General features: G+C 38.5%; 1 protein-coding gene across 1 annotated transcript in view; it reads left to right on the forward strand.

The window, feature by feature from the left end:
* The first annotated feature begins 6,607 nt into the window (after nucleotides 1-6,607).
* The window catches only part of LOC110312287 (contactin-associated protein like 5-3), a 579,184-nt gene continuing 560,809 nt past the window's right edge, over nucleotides 6,608-24,982 (forward strand). Inside the window, exon 1 of the mRNA XM_029470910.1 lies at nucleotides 6,608-6,753. Coding sequence (XP_029326770.1) covers nucleotides 6,672-6,753 — 82 coding nt within the window. The 5' untranslated portion in view covers nucleotides 6,608-6,671. The remainder of the gene's footprint in view (nucleotides 6,754-24,982) is intronic.

Raw genomic sequence — 24,982 nt, forward strand, 5'->3', positions numbered from 1 at the left:
CCCCTGTACTGGGGCATATAAAGTTTGCAAGTCCAATGGGCCTCTCTTTCCAGTGATGGCCGACTAGGCCATCTTTTGATACATATGCAGCTAGATTGATTATTTGAAAAATATGACAAAATATGACTTTGAAGAGCATAAGATTATTAGACACTTCCTCCTGGGATGTGCAAAGGAAAGATCTGTTCAGATATTGACTGAGATTATATAAAAATGAGGGAGGATCTAAGGTGTATGTGTATGCCTTCATTAAATTCAACAAACTTTGCAACAGCACACTGGCTGTTCAATTGCTTCCTGAGGGAGGGAAGTACTGCAGAAACCTTTTTTGTTTGTTTGTTTCACAAATAAAAAAAAATTCAATAATATTTTAGCTAAAGTAAAGAAACTCAAACGTAAAATGATGTTTAATAAGGATTATTTACATTTTAGGGAATCTAAGTATGACTGACTACCTTGCATTTAGACTTTGTGTTACACTGTAGAAGTAATTGACTGTTGTGAATAAAAAATTGTCTAGGGAGATTGCACAGCCAGTCAAGTGTTTATGATGCAAACAGAAGTTCAGTTCCCTGCACTCATGTAAAAAGCTGGGCACAGTATCAAATACATCCAATCCCAGTTCTGCAGAGATCAACAAGAGAATTCTTGAATCATGTTGGCCACCAGTGTTGCCAAATCCAATTTCATTGCTTCAAGTTTATTGAGAGATCTTGGCTCAAAAACAAAAAGGTGAAGTGACAAATGGTCAGCAGTTACAAACACTTGTTCCTCTTCCAGATGACCTGGGTTCAGTTCTCAGCACCCTTTTTGGACAGCACAAAATGTCCTGTAACTCCAACTTTAAGGGATTTGGCACCTTTTTCTGGACCCCTTAGGTACTCATATATATGTGGCATATGCAGATGAAGACACATAAATAAATAAATAATAAATATTTTCTAAAAGGCAGAGAGTGATAAAGATTCCCAGCAAAGCCTTCTAGCCTGCCCCAAGTCACAAAAAATGGACTGCAGCTGCTATTATTAACTCCTGTTATCATGAGTTGCAGCCACTGATGTATAGAAACTGCAGGAACAATTAACTTTAAACTCACACATTTCTCTATTTATTTTAAGAAAATTGACCCTTTCCTTGGAATCTACTTATCAGATCCTGACTACACAGCAAGCACCAGATAGCTACTCCTACAGGAGCCTATAGCCATTGTAAGAGTCTTAATCTATTTAGGATTTATTATTCCTCAGCCTTCTAGGCAATCTGAGAAGTTGAAAATAGCTGACAATCAGCAAACTAGTTGTGGAGGGGACTCAAATCCTGAAGACAGAACCAAATAGCCATTGGCATATAATAAAAATCAATGATACAGTCTATGCATACTGCTGTTGTTCACCCAGCTCCTATAATTTGACTATAGTGTGTTAGTAAGTAATTATGCAGCATTTTCTACAATGAGTCAGCTCCTTTTAGATATTTGCAGCTATTTTTACTTCAGGGATAAATGGATACACTTTATCCAGTGTGCTAAATTTTCACACTGATAACACACAAAGTCCTATAACAAAAAGTACTACTCTACATATGGTTCTATAAATTATTAAGGAACACCAAAGCCAAAAACTGCTCGAGTCCATAGATGACAGGTCTTAAAACTTGCTGGAGAGATGGCTCTACAGTTAAGTGTACCTGCTGCTAGTCAAGAGGACCCAGGTTCTGTTCCCAATACCCATTTCATGTGGTTCATAACTGCCTGTAACTCCAGCTGCTCCAGTGATATGATGCCCTCTTCTGGCCTTCATGGTCACACATACATACACAGACACACAGACACACACACAGACACACACACGCACAAATGCACATATGCATATACAGAAAACACAAGCACCTGGTGATGCTCATGTATACCACACCCTCACACAGGTGACACACACAAATGCAAATACACAGACATGCATGAATGCATAGCCCCAAACAAAGACATATGCACAAGCACACACATATACAGGCACAAAATTATATAAGCACACACAGGATACATTTACCAAAAAGAAACTGGATGTCAAAAGAATGCTCTATGTTAAAGTTTAATTTCAGTCAATGTAGAATTCATGCCAAGATCTAGTCTCAGTACTTCAACTTCACTCCCAAGAACACATTTTATGAAATTAGTGAAGCAGGATTCTCAGGGAACATCAAGCATATCCAAATGATATCATGGTAATTTTGGCAGGGCAATTCTTTAAAAATATATAGACATAAGTGAAAGAGAGTGATTCATTTTAATATCTCAGTCTGATTGTGACAAGTAATGGCCTGTACAAATGTAATTACACAGACTATGTGAAAGGAGAAGACTCCTTTGAATATCAACTCAGTGAGGGGGGGATTAAAATGTCCACAGGAAGCATTGCAGTTCTAGCAAACTTTTCTCATTATGTGGCTCTGAACATTACTGTTGACGTCCACTCCTCTGAAAAAGTAGAATTCTGCCTTCATTATAGACTCACTTCTCCTACTGAGGCAAACATACATTTGACTTGGCCTGACATGAACAATGGTTTACTGCAAGGAGACAAAGAATTGATTCATTATGCCACCTGTGACTCACCCCCCCTCCCCGTTTTTTAAATGTAACTATTATAAACATTTATTTTTTCCTTTTTTATTAGATATTTCCTGTATTTATATTTCAAATGCTATCCTAAAATTTCCTTGTACCCTCTCCTCACTCTGCTCCCCTACCCTATCAACTTAAAATCTCCAACAGTGCTTGTTATGTGCGACACTTGGCACAAAGTCTCATAATAATGGCTGCTGCTATCTTAACTTTGGATATGTTCCTGTCCTATATTTGTAAGTCAGCTTTAGGGCTACAAGAGCAGCAACTTTATCCATTTCTTTTGCTCTCTCATCAGCCATTTACTATAGGGAAGGAAACACAATGTAAAACAATAAAATTAAGTTATAAAGAAAAAAACCTTAAAGGAAAACATGACATTCTACTACATCAATATTTTACAAAACCAACAAAAAGCAAAACAAACAAACAAAAAACCCTGAAAATCTCATGATAACAGAAATTATCCTTCAGTTAATAAAACAAAGCAGGACATGTGAGGTCAAAATCATCACAAACATTGCTTTTCAGAATAGAATATCTGATGTAGTCCTACGTAAGCTATCTTCCTGTACACTCCAGGATCCACATTATAGGGATTTTATCTTACAGGACTTCAGAAGTAAGGGAAAACAGGTTGGGAGGGGAGTTCATTGGTCAATAGCCTGTGAGTTGAAGTTACTAAATTTTGTATTACTCAAAATGATATCACATCTCCTTCTAGTATAGCTTCAAAAAATGAAAATGAGCAAACATATTTTACAGATATATGTCTCAAGGGTATTATGAAATTAGTACATGGATCACTTGCTGAATACTCCTCAGCAAAGGCTATGTGACGAATGATTCTTTTTTCTGTCTTCTATTATGGATGAAATAGAAGTGTTTCAGAGAAAATTAAGAGTGAAATATAATAAAACTATGTCACGTCCTTTATCTGTTCTTTATTTCTGTATAAGACTATATAGTATATGAAAGTGTGGGAATAGATAGTTCATGTGCATGTGCATATACAATGTGTATACCTGTCCATGTATGTGTATGTGGTCATGTCTGGATGTGCTTATAGAGGTCAGAAGCTAAATGGTGTCTTCTAATAACATTATTTACTGGCACTCTTCCATTTGTACTCAGAGATCACTGCTTGGTTAAACTGGAGATTCAATGAATGAGTGAAACCAACCTCTCTCCCCAACAACTAAGGTTGCAAATATGCTAAATAACACCAGGTTTTTTGTTTGTTTGTTTGTTTGTTTGTTTGTTTTGGTTTTCCAAGACAGAGTTTCTCTGTATAGCTCTGGTTGTCCTGGAACTCACTTTGTAGACCAGGCTGGTCTCAAACTCAAAAATCCACCTGTCTCTGCCTCTCGAGTGCTGGGATTAAAGGCTTGAGCCACCATGCCAGACTCAACATCAGGGTTTTTATTCAAAATGTCAGGGAAGTGAAGAAGTGAAGTCCAGTCCTCAAGCTTGTATGCAGTTTTCAAACCTATATAAAGCCCATTCCTTTTTTTTTTTATTTGAATAAGGTTTTAGTTTGGGAAGATGTCTAGATGGATTTTTGTAAAATATAGACATTCCAAGATTTTTTTTATCCATACTTTTAAAACTCTTTTTTAATACTAATAATTAATCATTGACTGTGCCAAATGTATGAGCCTCTTCAAAGTCAGATGCTGTGCAGGTATGAATTATTCTAGGAGCAGCAACATGGAAAGAAATACAGAATTATTCAATCTGAATTAGTCTTGTGGCAGCTGCATCAATCAGACTAAAATCCTTATGAAAGAAAAGACTTCAATAGGCAAATAATGATCTGGCTGAACTAAAATCTTCAGACGATGCTGATGTCATTGTTTACAGTCCTGTCTGTGAGGAACAGCTGTTTTCCCCCTCACCACAGTCTGAGGCACAATCAACCAGCTTCCCAAAGCATTGGCAAATCTTATACCAATGTCTGCTGGTTAAAGCTCTAAGTTGCTCAAGAATAGGTGTGTTTGAGACAAAAAATAAAATGAAAGCTACAACTGTAAATAGATTTGTAATTTAGGAGTAATTTCTATACTATACACTAGGTCTGCATATGTACACCTAAAACAGGGAGTTATGGTGTTTATTAACATCTTGAAGATATATCACAATTGTGGACTCCATAGTGACATGTTTCTACATCGTTTGAATATGTAAAACAGCACATTTCCCTTGCCCTGATGGTTCATATTAAGTGACTCTGCTGGAATAGACATTGTTAAAACCTTGTTAAAACATTTTACTTAAAATGCATTTTGGAGATAATTTGAAGCTGTGGTGCAATTGAGTAACACTGACATTTATTCTTTTTTTTTCTCGATACAGGGTCTCTCTGTATAGACCTGGCTATCCTGGAACTCACTTTGTAGACCAGGCTGGCCTCAAACTCAGAAATCCACCTGCCTCTGTCTCCCAAGTGCTGGGAACTGACATTTATTCTTAATTAATATTTTTTCTTTTTGTTTTTTTTTTATTTATTTTTATTTTTTTTATTTATTTTTTTTTATTTTTTTTTAATTTTTTTTTAATTTTTTTTTAATTTTTTTTAATATTTTTTCTTAAAAAAATAAAACAAAAACAAAAAACCCAAACAAACAAGGATGCTTCCTTCCTTCAGGGAAATCCCACACACTCTTCTAGTCATCGCTTCAGCATTGTTCAAAACACTTGATTGATGTAAATGCCCCTAATTAGGGAGAAAGAAAAAGAGAAAGGATAGGTAGTTAGGGATGCTGGGAAACAAGGATGCACAGATAGAAAGGAAAGAATACACAAGATACATCTCACAGACCACATGAAGCTCATGAAGAAGGAAGACCAGTGTGGAAGCTTCAGTCTTTCTTAGATGGTGGAACAAAATACGGGAGGAGATACAGAGACAAAGTGTGGAGCAGAGACTGAAGGAAAGGCCATCCAGAGTTTGTCCCACCTGAGGATCCATCCCATATGCAGATACCAAACACAGACACTCCTGCAGATGCGGACAGGAGCCTGATATGTCTGTCTCCAGAGAGGCTCTGCCAGAGCCTGACAAATACAGAGGTGGATGCTTGCAGTCAACCACTGGACTGAGCACGGAGTCCCCCAGAATTCTCAGGGACTAAACCACCAACCAAAGAGTACACATGGAGCGACCTGTGACTCCAGCCACACATGTAGCACAGGATCAATGTGCTTGTGGGGCATCAATGGGAGGAGAGTCTCTTGGTCCTCTGAAGGGTCGATGCCCCAGTATAGGGGAATGCCAGGGCAGGGAGGAGGGAGTGGGTGGGTGCGTGGGGAGCACCCTCATAGAAGCAGGGGAGTGGGGGTGGGATAGGGTGTTTCCAGAGTGGAAACTGGGGAAAAGGGATAACATTTGAAATGTAAATAATTAAAATATCCAATAAAATATAAAATAAAAGGTTTAAAAAAGGAGAGGGAGGGCAGAGAGAGAGAGAGAGACAGAGAGAGAGACAGAGAGAGAGACAGAGAGAGAGACAGAGAGAGAATTCTTTTGCTCCTTGCTTCCCCAGCAAGTCATCAGAGCACCTGGAAGCAGAGCTGTCTTGCCAGGGATTTGTCAAGGACCCGCCCAGGCCAGCGCAGGGCGGGATCGACTGGGGGCGGGGCCGTACAGAGAGTTCCCGAAATGAGCTGTCCGCCCCTCTGGTGCTGAACACAGCTCTAGAGTACAAATGAAGTGCTTTTGTCTGTTGGTGGAACTGGGTGCCAAGAACTGCGCTCGAGTTTAGATCTGACCCTTAAAGAAAGGGAATCCGGAGGAAGACGAGGCAGGCGAGAAAGGCAAGCACAGAAAGTGACAGTTGCAGAAACTATAAACGTCGATTGGAGCTCGCATCTCCGAGGAAGCGCTGAAGCAGAATGGAGTGAAGGAGAAGCGGGGGTGGGAGGGGTTTCAGGCTGTGCGGAGGAAGAAATAAAAAGAGAAATAAAAAAGGAAAAGAAAAAAAAAAAAACAGGTCAAGGCTGGTGCCCGTGAATTTGGGATTCCATTGGAAGCGATCGCTCACTGAGGGAAATGGATTCTGTACCAAGACTGAATAGCGTTTTTATTTTGGTGCTCTCTGGCTTGTGGCATTTTGGATTAACAGCGTCAAATTGTGAGTACTTGGAACTGGGGGCGGGAAGGTAAGGTGGGATAGGACTCTCCTGAGTAAAAGTATCTACTGTCCAACATTATATGCTCTGCGTAAAAGGAAAGAGCAGGTTGAAACCTAGCCAGTCTAGTTTGACCATTCTAACAACCCCAAAAGTTAGCAGAGCTTTAATGAGCTTGCTTTGCTGGACTGCCCGCCCTTCATTGGAATCATAAAGTTTCCTTAGCCTGATGCTAGCTCTACTGCGCAGATCTAGAGCAAGCCTCAAAGGGCAGAGACTACTCCTGTGTCTCCAAGATAGGTGATAATGGGACTGCAGCTCCAAATGATTTGAAATGTTTCCGAATCACCTCTACCCCTACTGCCACCCTAAGCACACAGCTCTTTCCACTGCCTTAGGCATAAGGTTTCAGCTGGGAGCAGTTTGTAACTTCCTTGTAAGGGGATTGGGAGTTTGGGCCTAAGAATTGCAGCCCAAATGTAGTTATTCCAGGAGATCAATGGCTGTCCTATTACAGGAGGGGGGACTTTTAGTACACAATCCACCCTCAAAATTCTATGAAGGAATGAGTATGAACTGTAGTACCCACATTTTGAATCCTGCAAGCACAGAGCATTTAATTCAATAGGAAAGAATTCATGACTTCTAAAATTTCTTGCCTGCACTATATATTTATAAGATCCAGTTTGTCAAACTTGACTAAATCACTAAAGCTGTGAGAGATTCAAGCTCAATTGCCCAGTTGCTTCTCTGGGCAGTGTGGGGGAAGTTTTTCCTTCTCTGGGAACTCCCAAATGAGAAAGGATGCAATTAAGCCATCTGTGTTCTTTGCAAGGGTGGCTTATCACAGTCCCTCAAGTTTCTGTGTTTGTTCCCTCATCTTTTATTTTGACACTGAACCTCCAAAATATAATCCTGATTTGGACAATTTAATTTACTTTTATAATTCATGTTATCAGTATCAGTAACACAAGAGGAAAGAGAGAAGACTTACTATGGAAGACCCCTCTGCTTTATTCCTTAATCCTCAGAGGCTCTTGTCCCAGAATTTGCATTCCAGAAGGAAGACAGGTGGATAGATGTTCAACAGAGTCAGTGTTTCTGTCATCCAAAGATCGGAAAGCTCACAATTTGTAATTGTAACATTTCCTTAAAGGCTGTGTTATAAAGAAGGGTAAAAGAGGCTACCCTCTCCCCCTGGTGGGGATAAGCTAGTAAATTATTTTAAATGATATATGGAAGCAAATTACAGTCAGGTAATTTTAATTCTCTGTTCTGCCTTCTCCCCTTCCTTCCTCTGTTGCCCTTTCCATTTCCTCTTCTTCTCCCCTTCTCCCTGAAATCATCCCCACATTTGGCCAAGAGAAAGACCCAAGAGCCTTAGTAAGCTTTGTTACTGAGCTTGTTTTTCTACTTTCTGAAACACTAGAGGTCAGTGTTGTCCAGTTGATACAAAAGGGTGGCTGTGATCTGTGCGGTCCCTTATTACATACTGTTATATGGAGAGAGTGACTAGTTTGAAGATCCAAGAGTTGGAAGTGAGGTATACTGTTGAAATGGATAGAGTCCATGACTTTGGCTTCTTCAAGTATCATCCTTCTTGGCGCATTATTTTCTATAAGTTAATTTAACTATGGTCAATGTATTTTAATAATGTACCTAAAACTAAATGGCATGGGTTAAGACTTCAGTCTGTCATAGCCACAGCAGGAACAAACCTGCTCTGGGCATTTAAAAAGAAAGTTGGTGATAATGATCTTCAGAATTTCAAGTGACAGTTGCATCCTCCATTTTCAAGCCACATAGCAGTTGAGTGAGTGCTGTTTGCTAAGTATTCTGCAGTCTGCTTTCTTAAGGAATACCAGTGAGTGTTTACTGTACTGTGAAAATTGTAACATTTGGTAAAAAATAGTTTTTAGCAATCGCTGATTCTGAAATCTATGCATATTAGTGGTCATCTGAGCCTATAAGGCAAAACCTCTCAAGGTAATCTCAACTATTTCCCAGCTTCTCTTGGCTGCTATGCACAGTTTTTATTCATCAAGTGTAAAAATTGGATTTGCTATTGATGTACAGCCTACTCCCATTCATATACACGCTTTGATGAGTTAGATATTTCCTTCTCAAGGCTCTCCTTTGAATTTGATTTGTGGGAAATTTTAAAAGTTATTTTCTCTAAATTTTAAGGAGCACCCCAATGTCATTAGTAACAGCACCCTTGAAGACATATTGTATGCTCAGGTTTTTCCATGGTGAACAGTTATAGTTGTAAAGGTATAGGTGTGTAGTTTCTTAAAAAATAACTTTTTAATTGACTTGATGTTACTGTTATTACTGTGTAGTGTGTGAGTATCTCACTGAATGCACGTTTGATTTTCTCATACTCTGTCTCAAACATGGCACTTATTCTACAGGGAAAAATTAATGGTTACACAATTAGAAAAGTTTTAAATCTCTAATTATGCATAATGAAAACAAAGTCAGGCCAGAAGGACTACAGCCATAATATAAATATTACAAATCTGAGGTAAGAATCCAATTACCTAGCAGTAATAAAACCCTCTGGAAATTCCCCCATTGTAGATTTTCAGGATATTAAACAGCTACAGTGTATACTTTGGTCATATCCTGAGGGAACTGGTTAATTATGAATATCGATATACACCACTGTAAAATTAAAAAAAAAAAGAAAATCAACTTCTTTGACACAAGAAGCTATGATATGACTTAGGAGTTTGATTAAATGAGATCAGATGACCTCATCTAAGAAGTTCTAATCTCAGACTAGAGGTCAAATTATTATTATTTATAGGTATAAATTATACCTATTATTGTCCTTTCCAGCCTACCAGTAAAACACAGCCAGCAATGGAGGTATGTGTCTACTCCAAATTGTACAGCAGCTAAATATCTTACTAAGGGTATTCATCTAAGATTAGGCAAGTTAAATTTTGTCATGACAGAAGTATGAGGTCTCAAACAGGAGGACTGCATGTGACACACACATAAATATTGTTAACATCATTTTTAAAAAGAAACACACTGCATAGTGTATTTTTTCTTTTATAATAGCTTTAATTTTCGAAATAACAAAATAATCACAAAGTCTCTCCCTGAAGTTTATTGCTATTCATTATTAGATCCCCCCTGCCTCTTTTAGATCTTTCTTACATTTCAAAAGATCTTCAAAAATGTTGCTCATGATAGTAAAGACCTTGAGTTACTAGAAGAGTGCTAACAAACCAAATGGGTGAGCAATATGAGGAATGATTGTGTTGTTTTTTGGGCAGGAGAATGGCAGTGCAGGGATTCCTTGGTCATCTATAGCTACCAGAAGTGAGGAAACCCTGCAATCCTCAGTTGGTAGAGTCTGTAAACTTATCCAATTACCACACTGCTTCATTTTGACCTTGAATGTTCAACATGAAATTATTTTCCATATCTTTCACATTAGCCCTATAGTTAAAGCAGATTAACATTTGCAACTATAAAATATGAATTAAGAAATATAGCAGGGGGGATGGAGAGATGGTTCCGTGGTTAAGAGTACTGACTGCTCTTCCGAAGGTTCTGAGTTCAAATCCCAGCAATGACATGTGGCTCACAACCATCCGTTATGAGATCTGGTGCCTTCTTCTGGGGTGTCTGAAGATAGCTACAGTGTACTTACATAAAATAAACAAATCTTTTTAAAAAAGAAAAAACAAGAAGTATAGCAGGGATTTTATAATAAAGGAGAAGACTTAGGAGAAGATAAATATCTACTGAAGCATCTCTGTTCTCACCTGCATCCTTCTCCTAGGAAATGGTCACTTTCCCAGTAGTCTTCCCTTTTCTCTGTTCATCTGTCCAACCAGTCTCAACTTCTTTGAGTGAATCACTTTACTTTCTTGTATCCATTTATCATAAAATGATCAGATTTTTGAAGCATTTCTAATTTTTTTTTGTTTTTGTTTTTGTTTTTCTAGACAAGGCTTCTCTGTGTAGCCCTGGCTGTCTTAGAACTCACACTGTAGACCAGGCTGGCCTCGAACTCAGAAATCCACTTGCCTCTGCCTCCCAAGTGCTGGGATTAAAGGCGTGCACCACCACTGCCTGGCTAGATGTGTCTGGGACATTGAAATGTCTCAGTAGATTAATGTTGCCTGTTCCCAGGCTCCTCTAATTTTTTAAGTGTTAATTCAATGGTTCTCAACTGATAAGCCATACTATGATGAAATATGACCTGTGTGTAATAATTACTCACAACAGATAAGAAGACAGGGAATTGATTTAGTTCCTACTAAGGTAGAAGACAATGACATTTTAAAATTTTAAGGAGAAATTGCATTGCACTAGTTGAAAACAATACTTATTTTTTTCATTTAAAAAGGAAACTGATTCATAAATTAAAAGACTGCTACTATTGCCTGGTGACCTTGTAAAGGTTGCTTATTTCCCCTAGTAACATGGTTTGCTGAGTAAAAGCCAGGGTTTATTGTAACAATGGTTACTTGTAATATGCCCTCCTTGTTACTTCTTGGTTATTTTAGTTATGTGTGTTTGAGATCAGTGCACTTCAAAACTGGGATACAACCATTTTTAGCCATTTTAAAATACAAATATCTTTGCAACAAAGTATCTTCCAACTCATGTTATTAGGTAATTGTGATATGTTATCATTGTTAAATGCAGATGCTATGTGCTTCCTGGTTATTTCATGTATGTGTGTTTGAGATCAATGCACTTCAAAACTGGGAAACAACTAGTTTTAAACATTTTAAAACAAAAATATCTTTGCAAGAACATATCTTCCAACACATGTCACTAAGTAGTTTGTATCGTGTCTGCAGGAATTTGGCAAGGGTTCTCTAAGATTAGCCTTCTAATCGGAGCCTTAGAAATAGCATGAGTTAGTAGTTTCCCCATCAGACCTGAAAAAGAAAGATACCAAAATCATTCATATTAACACTTGAAACATGAATGTACATAAAACACCGCAAAGAAAAGCTGAGAATTTACTTATTTTCATACTTTTTATTTAAAAGTTTGGTAAGGGATGATGGAAAACTTAAAGAGGAATTTAGAATAGCCTGCTTTGTACACACAAACACTGGCCATTGCCAGAAGGGCCACTTCTGTTGACATTCTGTCCCAAACGTCTGTCAATGTCAGGGCATAGTTCTGCTCAGGCAGCTCTATTAAGGCTCATCATGCATAGCATGGTGAAGGCCGTGATCTAGCTTTGTATAATAATCTAAATCACTCATGGTCAATATCACTCCTAAGAAAATATGGAACTCTACATTTTACAAATCTCACATCTCTTGGATTTATTTGTTTGCATTGATTATTAATTTGGCCTATAGTATCAGTTTCTCAAAATTTCTTCAGTCTGCCAATCACACACACACACACACACACACACACACACACACACAGACACATACACACACACACACTCACACTCACACACACACTCACACACACTCATACATTTTCTAGTGTGGGATGTGCTGGGTATATCTGGGAGTATTTGGGAGAGTGGGAGGGAAGAATGGAGATAGTAAGAATCAAGACATACCGCATATATGTATGAAATTGTCAGAGAATAAACAAATATATGTTTGAATTTTTTTCAGTCTAGGTTAAGGGCTCTACTTATGTCTCTCTTTTTGTAGTACTTTCTGTAATCTTGTTGCCTCAAATAAGATCCATTGCCTCTTTGTCAGGTTTTATTTGAATTACTGTATCCCTAATTACTGAACGAGCAGATGAATGAGGAATGATTTAATGATTTTCTAGCAAGAGTTTTCAATCTTAAACTTTGATTTTTCTTCTCCTTATTAGCTGACTCTTGTTTATAAGATGAGATTGGTTCATGTTGCTATTTTAACAAGAATTACTTGTCACTGTGGTAGAAATTACAAGTAGAAGTTAACTCTAAAATGAAAGAGAAGTTCAGATTGCCTTGCCTTATGGAGTGTGCTACTGCCTTGTTTTTGTTTGTCTGCTTGTTTGTTTGTTTTGTTGTTGTTTTTATTCTTTGCAGAGCATTCAGAATTGGGCTTAAAGTTATTTGCATACTGAAAAAAATAAAAGAAAAATGTTTGGAGTTGGTGCATGTTACTCACCTGAAGAACTTTCCAATGAACTTAGTTTCAAATATTTTTTCTTTCTTAAAATTGAGTTTCCTATATAGCAGGGGAAGTGAGGATTAGCTATTAAGATATACTATGTGACCTCATGGTATATCGGAAAGCTTGGCAGTTAGGAAAATAATTTATTAGTCATGTCAGTGTAAAATGTTACAACATAGGTAAGCATTGGTGCTATGGATGGCACACAGCGAGCATTTTCCACTGGCTGGAGCATCCACATGTGCTCTTGAGGAATATAAAACTGAACTTGAGGCTTGAACAAACTCAGTCGAATAAAAGAGGGGTGTACTGTGGATTAATAAAGGGACAATGGAGAAAATAATGGAGTGAGATAGCATGGAATATTTTTCCTTAAAATTGAAAGTATGCAGCTTTACTCCAGGGCTTTAATTTTAAAGATATCATTATTTTTTTTTAGGCACAGGAGTGTTTTGCTTGCATGTACACATATTATACATATTCATGTGCACTACAGCATATGCCTGTTGCCCGCAGAACCCAGTAGATGGTATTAGAAACCCTAGAACTGGAGTTAAAGGACGTTGTGAACTTCTCTGTGAGTGATAGGAACTTAAAGTCATATTAACACAGTAAAATTGTAATTATTCCTCCTTTAAATTGTGTGTGTGTGTGCATGTGTGAACATGTTTGTTTGTGCATATGGATACTACAGATCAGATTGTGTCTTATATTTAAGAATGTTATATTGTTTCCTTAAGACAAGCTCTCTCATTTATCCAAAGTTCACCAGTTTTTCTTGGCAGGCATTAGGTTAGTCCTAGGCATCCTCTGGAGCTGGGATTACATGTGCATTACTAACATGCAGAAATATAATTTTAATAGTGTGCACATGTGTGTGTGTGTAGTTGTGTGTGTGTGTTGTGTGTTGTGTTGCTTGTGTACACTTGAAGTTTATGCATGCCATGGTGTGTGTATAAGTCATAACCAACTTTGTGGAGTTGATTGACTCCTTCTACCATTAGGTGGATTTCATGGATCAAATTCTGTTCACCATGTTCTCATGGTCAGCTCTTTTATGGTCTAAGCCATCTCATGTACCCTGTACTGGCTAGTTTTGTGTCAACTTGACACAGCTGGAGTTATCACAGAGAAAGGAGCTTCAGTTGAGGAAATGCCTCCATGAGATCCAACTGTAAGGCATTTTCTCAATTAGTGATCAAGGGGGAAAGGCCCCTTGTGGGTGGTGCCATCTCTGGGCTGGTAGTCTTGGGTTCTATAAGAGAGCAGGCTGAGCAAGCCAGGAAAGGCAAGCCAGTAAAGAACATCCCTCCATGGCCTCTGCATCAGCTCCTGCTTCCTTGCTTGAGTTCCAGTCCTGGCTTCCTTTGGTGATGAACAGCAGCATGGAAGTGTAAGCCGAATAAACCCTTTCCTCCCCAACTTGCTTCTTGGTCATGATGTTTGTGCAGGAATAGAAACCCTGACTAAGGCATACCTCATATTGGATCTTTGGTGGGTTGTAAGTGTGAAAGTCAGGTTTTTAAGCTTTCCAGGTAAGAACTATGCCACTACTAATTTGGCTTAGAACAGAATAGAACAGATGTTGGTAAGAAGACTAGATGAGATAATTACATCTCAGTTAATAGCTAGTAAGGAATCCAAGAAGGACATTTGGAAGTACAGCTCACACAGTTCTTCAAAGAGAATAATGATGAAGAAAATGAAGGCACTGGGATATATGAGTTACTAAGGACACAAAAGCACATATTTGCGGCTAAAATGTACTCTGCAAATGGTTGAATTGTTTTGACAAATGAGAGCAATAGATGCTCAAGAGGTGTTCAGTGCTCTAACATGAAGTTACTTTCTGGGAATACAGAGTAGTCATATTGAGAACACAGCATGGCTCATAGATGCACAATGCCATGCGGCACACACTGCCTGTATCCATCACTCTGATGCAATCTTCTAATCTATAAATTCTATTGGTTTCTGTCAGTTAACTATGAACTAGATATTCAGGAATGTGTAATTAGAGCTCAATACCGTGGGGTTCTGGCCCCCTCAAATGAAAATTGATAAGGGATCCCTTTAGTGTCAGCTATGTGGAAAGAGAATTTCAAGAGTTGAATGCTTCGGGATGATGTGTTATTGTTCGCAATTGATCTTCAAGAATAAATCTCAATGTTGCTATACTGTCTTCTTGTCTTTATGTATATTCTTGGGGTGTGTTAATGCTATCTGTTTTCTGTATCAGCTGAATCAGTTGAGCTGTTCATGGTGACACCAGCAATGGTGAAGACAGAAAGAGAGCAGAAATGCCAACATACTTGCGTGTATATCATTTTTTTTCAGTGTACCTTTGTAGCAGAAATGTCCCTTTGGAAAATGTCCAAAGTATAAAAGTTTAAGTTACTTTGTTGAACTCAGAAAATGGCTCAGTGACTAAAGTGCTTGTTGTCTGAGGGCCTGATGAGCCAAATCTATTCCTTAGCCTATATCAGAGTACTACAAGCAATAGGGCACATCCTTGACTTTTTTCTTTTTCTCTGTATGTTTGTTCCTTCCAAGATAACTGTATTAGAGAGGCCAGTGTCTGTCCCTTTATCTCAGAGCAGCGGTTTGCTGCAATTTCTATTGTACTCTGGTATTGATCTGTAAACTGCAGATTATGGTAAATAAATGATAGGAACTAGAAAGACTTAATTCACAGAAGCAGGGAGACTCACTAGCATTTTAGTAGATAGAAATAGAGCGTTGAGGTGGTGCTATTGCCCAAAAGACTCTACACTGCACCTGCATCCATAGTGCTTCAATTACACTCATCTGGGAGAGCCGAGCTCCTTTTCTCCACTGGCTTCTCTCACATTGAGACTTGTGTGTGACCTGAACTGGATTCCGAAAAGACTTGGGTCAACAAGGGTAGGAATTTTTTTCTGATGAGGAGACAATTAAAATAAATTAACATTTCTCCTTCTACAGTCATTAGCAATATTTAGGCAAAATCAGAAGTACTATGGAAGCATATTGGAGTGGGGGAGAAAGAGAGAGAGAGAGAGAGAGCGCGAGAGAGAGTGAGAGAGAGAGATCCTTGTGATGATTTCAGACATTCACCCCATTCCAACTTTGGCACTTGATAAGGTTTCACTTTGTCCCTTACTACAGTCATAAAGAAAGAGGATAGAGGATTTTTGTACTCATCACAGTGGAAGTGCTAGCTTAGCTGAGTAAAATAACTGAATCAAAAATCATATCTTGTAGGGGGTTGCAGTGGTGTTTCAATCCACTCTCCATCATTTTAAATCTCACATATATTTTTTCTCAGTCTACTGTCTCATTAAGAACAATAGTTAAATGGAGTTATTATTAAAACTTGAGTGATTGTTCAACTTTTCAAAGCTAACTCCCTCTGTCCACTGTTGGAAAATGGCTTTCGGTCTTCCCCACTACTCTGTGTGATATTGGCCTTGGAAAGACTTCCTTCCCCTTCTTTAAAAGACAACATGGTTATGTAGGACTAGCTACTTATACCAGTTGCCCAGACCACAGATTAAATCTTTCTACCACATTCTCATGATCAGGACCAACCTGTTAAAATAGACCTGTGGCTTGCACTGTCAGCACCGACTGTACTTGTCTGATCAATTTAACTTTGATTATTAACTTGAGATTTATAATCACCATGGAAATGACCTTCCAGTCATGCCTATAAAATTTTTTTGAGGCTGTCTTGATTGAGGTGGATGCAAATATGGATGGTGTCTTCTCATGTACTTGGTTTCTGGACTGAATAAAAAAATAAAAAAGAAAGAGCAATAAGCATCAACGTTCATTCTTCTGTGTTTGACCAAGAATAGCATGCAACCAGCAACTTCACCATCAACATGTCTTTCCCACCATGATGAACTGCGCCATGGAACTATACACTCAAATAAACCCATCCTCAAGTTATTTGGGGGGGGGGGTCAGGAATAAATTACAGTTACAAAAAATAAGCTAAGAAATTCTCTTACCTATTTATTGTTCATAGAAAATTCTTCCAAATAACTAAAGAGTTTCACTGCTGTAGGATATATATACTATCCATGGAACTCATGTATTGACATTCTAGCTTCTCCTCCCCACAAATCCTTCACCCTTAAACATGTAGCCCTGTTCACAAATCCTTACCATGGAATATCCAAAGTGTTCATCTGGTGATGAATAGTGAGTACATGGGAGAGTAGAAATTACAAACCTCTATCCAATGTCACTCTTCTTCATCCTTGACCAGGCACAGTGAAGGAGCTTGACTGATGGCCGGCCACAGAACACTCATTTGGTAATGAGAAATGGCCCTTATAGAAGGTAGCTCTCATCATCAGCTTAGTGAAGAGTTAGACCAATAAATTATTTGCTTTAATTTCAAGCTCCCATGAGCTTGGCCTCCTGTATGTTATTTTTCAATTTCTTAATTGCCTGTTTTGGACATGCTTCCTAAGGCTTTAGGGAGTCTAAAAAGGCATTGCTCAATATCTTCTTATTTGGGGCAACACCTCAATTCTTCTATAGATTCTTATGGACAAGAAAGATCTTTGATCATCCTGTTAACCACAAAGATAGTAATAAAAATTTTGTCATACTCTTTAAAACATATTTGAGAAGGGTCATTTCATAAATAATGAAACTTTTTTAAGAAGAAGAATATTTGCAATTTCTAGATGAAATTCTATATAGATTTTCAGCAAATCTATTACAAATAAATCTATTTACTCAAATAAATTACAAAGTGCTGGTTTGGAGAAAATGGGACAAGACTGCCCAGAATTAAATGTTTCAGCATTTCTTTCCTCTTCTTATTGTTCAAGGAAGAATAAAGTGTGAAGTTCCCCACATTTTGACACCGTATATGTCCCTATCTTATTTCTCTATGTGCTTGTGTATGTTTGAGAGCAAGCTTATGTAGGGCAGAGGGCAATATTGGTAGTAGTCGTCATCTTCCTCCTTGTATGAGACAAGTTTTTTTGGAATTAGAGAAACTTTTATTAGTAATTCAAGATTTATATGATCACTTTGCATCCCATATTGAATTAATGGTTTCAACAATAATTGTCAGTGTCTGCTAATACCAAAAATGAAAGACAAATAGCTATTATTATACAGCTGCTAATAGAAGTAGCCATCACCATTTCTAAAAAAGTCTTTAAACAATACTAGCTTGTAATTTGAAAAAACTCAGCAATAAATGTTTCACAAAAGAAGGAAATTATAGATGTCACTAAAGCAAATAGTGGCACAATAACAAAAATCCATGATATAGGACAAGCTACAGCACACACTACCTGTTTCCCTTAACAACTTTCTAAAACAATCAAAGAAACTACTGAAAAGGAACACAAAGCATGAGTTTAGAACAAAATACTCTAGGGTTAGATATTCATTCAATTCAAAATAGTAATTATTTGGGAATTTTTCCTTTATTTTATGTTTTAAATTAGTTATTTACTTAATTTACATCCCAAATGTTGTCCCCTTTCTTGGTTTCCCCTCTAAGATCCCCCTACCCCTGGTCATCCCATACCTGCTTCCTAGCCCTGGCATTCCCCTACACTGGGGCATAGAGCCTTCACAGGACCAAGGGCCTCTCCTCCCATTGATGACCAAGGAGGCCATCATCTGCTACATATAAAGTTGGAGCCATGAGTTCCACCATGTGTACTCTTTGGCTGGTGATTTAGTCCCTGGGTGCTCTGGGGATACTGGTTAGTTCATGTTGTTGTTCCTTCTATGGGGCTGCTAACCCCTTCAGCTCCTTGAGTCCTTTCTCACTGGGGACCCTTTGCTCAGTCCAATAGTAGGCTGCAAGGATTCACCTCTGTATTTGTCAGGCACGGTTGGAGCCTCTCAGGAGACAGCTATTAACAGGCTTCTGTCAGTAAGCTCTTGTTGGCACCCACAAAAGAATCTGGGTTAGGTGATTGTATATGGGATGGATCCCCAGGTGGGGCAGTTTCTGGATAGCCATTCCTTCAGTGTCTGCTCCACACTTTGTCTCTGTAACTCCTTCCATGGGTATTTTGTTCCCCCTTCTAAGAAGGATCGAAATATCCACACTTTGGTCTTCCTTTTTCTTGAGCTTCATGTGGTTTGTGAATTGTATCTTGGGTATTCTGAACTTCTGGACTAATATCCACTTATCAGTGAGTGCATATCATGTGTGTTCTTTTGTAATTGGGTAAGATGAGACAGGTTATATCATCACTGCCTAAACCAGGATGACTGGCCTGTGTGTTTGCAGGGATTATGTAGTTTCTTTATTCCTTTGCTCTGTAGTCATTCTGAGATTGATTGTATGTGCACTATGATGTCTGACCATACATGGTTTATGTAAATTCCAACCAAGTTATCAGAGTTTCTTGATAAGTGCTTGCTCTTCTATATAATTTCCCTAGCCCTACCTAATTCTTAGTTGCAAGAATCTAATTTCATAATTACATAAGTATAGTGGTACTTTTTAAAGTTTTAGAGAAAGAGCATAGAAGTTATCACTATTCACACAGCGATTTCTTGACTGGGTTGGAGCAATGGGGACACTCTGGGAGCCCAACACTGTATCTGTTTGGTTTGATCAGTCACTGTGTGATAGAGTTATTAATATAATCTCTGCCTGAAGTTATATTAAATAAGTAGGAACCATTTCCCAGTGTTATTGATATAATAACTGTATATGTTTATGTGCTAAGGTATAATGTTTTAATGTACTGCATGCATCATTTTATAATCATACCAGGATATATCAGCTTGTTGTCTTAAGTAGTAACCATTTATATGTTGGTTGCTCAATATTAGTAAATTCTGGCACTGATAACTACACAATAAGATCCACCAGCTAGCAATCTAGTAGTGTGTATTTCAGATATCTAGAAGAGAAGCTCCTATTTTTATTTTTAACCCACAGGAAATCTGATTTTCTCTTGCTGCTATTTATATGTCAGCCTATTGCCATTCAGTGATCTGTAAACATAGCAGCTCATCAAAAAATGCCTTCTCACCTTGTTCTCCTTAGTTTGCTGTCAGGAGCTATTTTTATGTGAAGGAATTACCATGTAAAGGCACTTGATTTATCCACCTGCATCCCAGGCATCCCCTTGGGACCTCCTCAAAAGAAGAGATCTCATGCTAGCTATGATTAAATTGTCCATGTTTAGCACAGTGAATGGCAAAATAACTACTTGATAAAACTGAAGCACAAACAAACTGAAGGAATCTCTAGCCAAGGCAGCAAGCCTTCATCCAGGACATGTGGGGCACCACATATTTTCTCATTCCTGTTTACACTGGGGTAAGAAATGAGCCTTGGGACCATCATTAGCAAGAATTTCCCAGTTCTGTCATCCACTTATCAGTAAGATTGGAAGAAGAAACAAATACAAATTAAAGCCACTGTTGCAAAACTACATTTGGTCTTGGTCCTTGATTCTGGTCCAAGTGCTAATTTTCATCACACTCTTAGTGCTTTCTCTGAGCAACATCTTTCGGAACATTTATCCATTAAGATCTTCATTGTCCTCACTCCTCCCTTTAGAGGACTCCAAATTCCAAATGTTTCATTTTATCAGAATCTAGTATTATTTATTATGAAAATTTAACAAAGTATATAATATTTTATAAGTGATTTCAAAGAAATAATGTGATACATACATAACATACATGTATGTTATGCAATTGCATGAAGGTGGTGAGATATATGTATAGGACATATTCTTTTGCATATGGGCTTGTGTACAGGTTTATGGATTTTTGTGTTCTTGTGTTTACAACAATGGGTAGAAGTCAGACATGGACATTAGTTGTCTTACTCAACTGCTCTTCATTTCTTTTGTTAGACAAGTCCCTTAAACTTGGAGCTCAATGATTTGGCTATGAGAAATGACCTATCTCCATACTCCTGGTGCTGGGTTTAGGGACATGGACTGATATTCCTAGGCTTATGCAAGTAGCAGGGATTCAAACTCAAGTCCTCATGCTTGTGTGGCAGTCACTTACAAGCTTAGACATCTCCATAGCATATGTGCCTTATTTTTTTTATATTTTTATTAGGTATTTTCCTTATTTACATTTCCAATGCTATCCCAAAAGTCCCCCATACCCTCCCACCCACTCCCCTACCCACCCACTCCCACTTTTTGGCCCTGGCGTTCCCCTGTATTGGGGCATATAAAGTTTCATATGTGCCTTATTTTTGATGTGTTATTAGTTTTCTATCATGGTGAACATAGCTAACAGAGTTGCACAATTGACATAATTTTTGCATAAACAACTTGTTCTGGTAACTGAGAGGATTTATTATCCCCCAAAGGCAATAAAGACTCAGATTTTACTTGTGAATATTTACCTCCCCAGACAACAAGTTAAAATGGGCATTTGCATGAAAATGATAACTATTCATTTTTGAAATAGAATGTTTTACCAAGAAGATGGAAATTGTGGGGTCATATGGCACTGTGGCTGCTCTGTTTCAGGAGGGTTTTGCAAAAGCCTGCCTTGGGTTCTGACTTACTGGAGTTATTTTATAATTTTTTCATCATGTAATGTTTTCTAGCTAAGAGGCAGAATGTGAGTTTAAATACACTCATCTTGACATTTTAGATGACATCTATTTAGGTTTAAGTTTGTTATCAGGAAAATACAGATCAAGTTCAATACTGATATAATAACTACAGTTTCCTATTGATTTATGATAGTGATTTTCACAGTCCCTGATAACATGTTTTATGGTTATATCAGTATGACTCTGTGTGTTTGTGTGTGTGTGTGTGTGTGTGTCCTTGTCTATGTTTCTGTGTGCATGTGTGGTGCATTTCTTAATGTGTGCATGTTTGTCTGAGTGTGCATGTATATGTGTCTCTCTCTGTCTTTCTCTCTCTTTGTGTGTGTGTGTGTGAAATAATGTTTATATCTTTACTTTGAGAAGTTAATACTTGTTGTCGTAGCAGTAAAAGCACTTTCTGCCAAGCTTGCAACCTGAGACCCAACCCTGAATCCCACATTGTGAAAAAAGAGCTCCCCCCATATTCTGTGGCATGTGGACATTCATACACAAATTAAATAACAATTTTAAAAAGAATATTTTTTATCATTTACTTTCTTTGTTGTGTTGACCAAATGACTACCAGAAGCAAAGTTAAGAAGGACAGACATTGCTTATAATATCACACAATCAAACTTGACCAGAAGATGTGGCAAAAGCTGACTCCATGGTGTCAAAAGAATATGACTAGGACCTCTCTTCTCACATCCTGGTAAGACAGGAAGCAGATAACAGATAGAAAATAAAATCAGACTATTAAACCTCAAGGACCCATCGTCAAACTAGGATCTGTCTTCTTAAAGCTTCCCAAATCCCCCTGCTACCTGCCACTAGTAAGTGTGGGGATATGGGTGTGTCCCACATTTGCCACAGGCTCTGGTTAATTGTGGAGGTGGGACTGGGAGATTTGACTGTGCTTACCCCATGTGTATGTGTGTCCAGCTATGTGAAGCTGCTGGACCCCACTCTGGTTGTGGGAGAGCGCAGTCTGAGGTCCCAGGGACTGCCAGAGCCAGGTCAGTGTCCTCAGACCAGCACAGAAGCCGGGGACATCAGATTCTCTGACTTTTGGGCACTCAAGCACCACTAGAATCCATAGAAGAGCTGAAATGAGTGGGGACCCACAGGCTGGATATAGCCTGGGGCTGAAGGGGAAAAGAGGGGAGTGCTCCGACTAGGTTCAGCAGGGAGGAGGGCATCCTTGGCTTGCTCTGAGGGTGGCTTGGCTTGGCTGAGGCCATAGCTGAGAATGCTGAGAGGCCTCCTGTGGGTGATTAAAGGGGGCTCTTTAGATGAAGACCTGCACCATTGATTCCCGCCGCAGATCCGCAGATCTTGATGAAAAGAGGAGGGGAGTTTATTGGCTAAGCCTCCAGGCCTTTAGGTGCTTCATTAAAATGGAGATCTGTCTTGAAGCTAGTGATTTGTGCTCATGTCCTCTATCTGTTTAGGGGGTTGGGGTGTTGCCCTTATGTGAATGATGGCCACAGAAATATGGAGAACTCACTCTGTAGCCCAGGCTAGCCTCAAACTCTGAACTCTGTCTGCCTCTGCCTCCCAAGTGCTGGGATTTAAGGCATGTACCACCATTGCTGGCTTCCTATCTTTTTTATGAGACAGGGGCTGCCTTACTGCTTTTGCCATTACACTGCATATTCCAAGCTACCAGTCCCCAAGTCTCCGGCTTACTCTCCTGTCTTCAGCACTACATCTGTGAGAATACTAGGATTATAGGTGTGTTGTATCAAATCTTGCTATTTTATGATTTACTAATTTTGAATTTCGGTCATCAGACCTGAGTGGAAAGTGCTTTTCTCTGGCCTGGCATTTGATATTCAAAGCATAGCAGTATTGCATATCTTTTTGTAGACATCCATTAATAAAAGAAATCCAGTTTAAATTGTTTCAAAAATTTGAGCGTATAATTTTTTTATTATTATTGCCGTCTTCTTTTTTTATTTTAAATTCTGGGTGTAGAATCACTAAAGAGCTGATAAAGAACTAATTCAACATTTCAATAAAAGCAGGAGGATGGCTGTTGTGCATGATTACACTATCAGGGAAAACACTTTATCTTTTTTTTTTTCATTTTGTTTTTTTTATTAGGTATTTATTTCATTTACATTTCCAATGCTATCCCAAAAGTCCCCTGCCTGCTTCCCCACCCACTCCCCCACCCACCCACTCCCACTTCTTGGCCCTGGCGTTCCCCTGTACTGAGGCAGATAAAGTTTGCACGACCAATGGGCCTCTCTTTCCACTGATGGTCGACTAGGCTATCTTCTGATACATATGCAGCTAGAGACACGGCACTTTATCTTTTACACACAGACATTTATTTGCACACATCATAGTTTTGTTTGTTCTTTAGAAACAAGATGTTTATGGTTATCCAGCACCTTAACAAATCTTGTCCCAGCTGTTATGAGTCTAATAAAAGACCTAAGCTTAACAAAACACATCATTATTAAGCACGGTCAGTGGCTATGTGGCAATGGTAAATAAGTAGTGTGAAAATTCATTAGTAAAGTTAATCTAAGACACATCTGAGCATGGGAAACAAAATCAATTCAAGAAGAGAATATATAATTCTGTTGATGTTTTCACCCTTCTTGAAACACTGCTTGTGGGTAAGGAGTTCTGGGTTTTTCAAATAAATATCTGTTTTTGTTTGTCAGAAGCCATATGGGACAAGCTAATAACTAGCAGGTGATCAGCCTGAAATGGCCTGCTTTGGATTGCTATATAATCTGCGGCAGGTGCACTCTTATTAGGCAAGGCTGTAAGGGGTTCATTATAGGAAAGATTTCTGGTATTAATATGCTTTTCCTGTTATTATTAAACATATATAATAATCACTAAGTAATAGCACACCACTTTGGAGCAGATCTCTGCAGAACTATGGAGATTACTGTCTTATAGTGAGGCTATATAGACAAATAGATGACTTAAGTCTTTATGATGATCCTTTAAGAATTCCTAAAATTATATCAGTTATTATTAAGCTCTTTTATAGTAGGACTGCTATTAGTTCCTTTTCTATTAGTCAAAACTACAATGAGAACTCTGCCAGTCTCCCAATTGTCACCAGTTAGTTGCTCTTAGATGGTAACCAGACTTTCTCCTACTCAGAGCACATTCTAAGAGGTTGTAAAATGATTAACCAAAGGTCATAATAAAAAGAGAGTTAATGATTTATTATAGGTGCTAGGACAGAAGATAAAATATTGACTGGGTTGATCTATACAAAACTTCACTAATGTCTTAGTCAGGGTTTCTATTCCTGGACAAAATATCATGACCAAGAAGCAAGTTGGAGAGGAAAGGGTTTATTTGGCTTACACTTCCACATTGCTGCTCATCACCAAGGAAGTCAGGACTGGAACTCAAGCAGGTCAGGAAGCAGGAGCTGATGCAGAAGCCATGGAGGGACGTTCCTTACTAGCTTGCTTCCCCTGGCTTGCTCAGCCTGCTCTCTTATAGAACCAAAACTACCAGCCCAGAGATGGTCCCACCCACAAGGGGCCTTTCCCCCTTGATCACTAATTGAGAAAATGCCTT

The sequence above is a fragment of the Mus caroli genome, chromosome 17, assembly GCF_900094665.2.
Source record: "Mus caroli chromosome 17, CAROLI_EIJ_v1.1, whole genome shotgun sequence".
Lineage (NCBI taxonomy): Eukaryota > Metazoa > Chordata > Mammalia > Rodentia > Muridae > Mus > Mus caroli.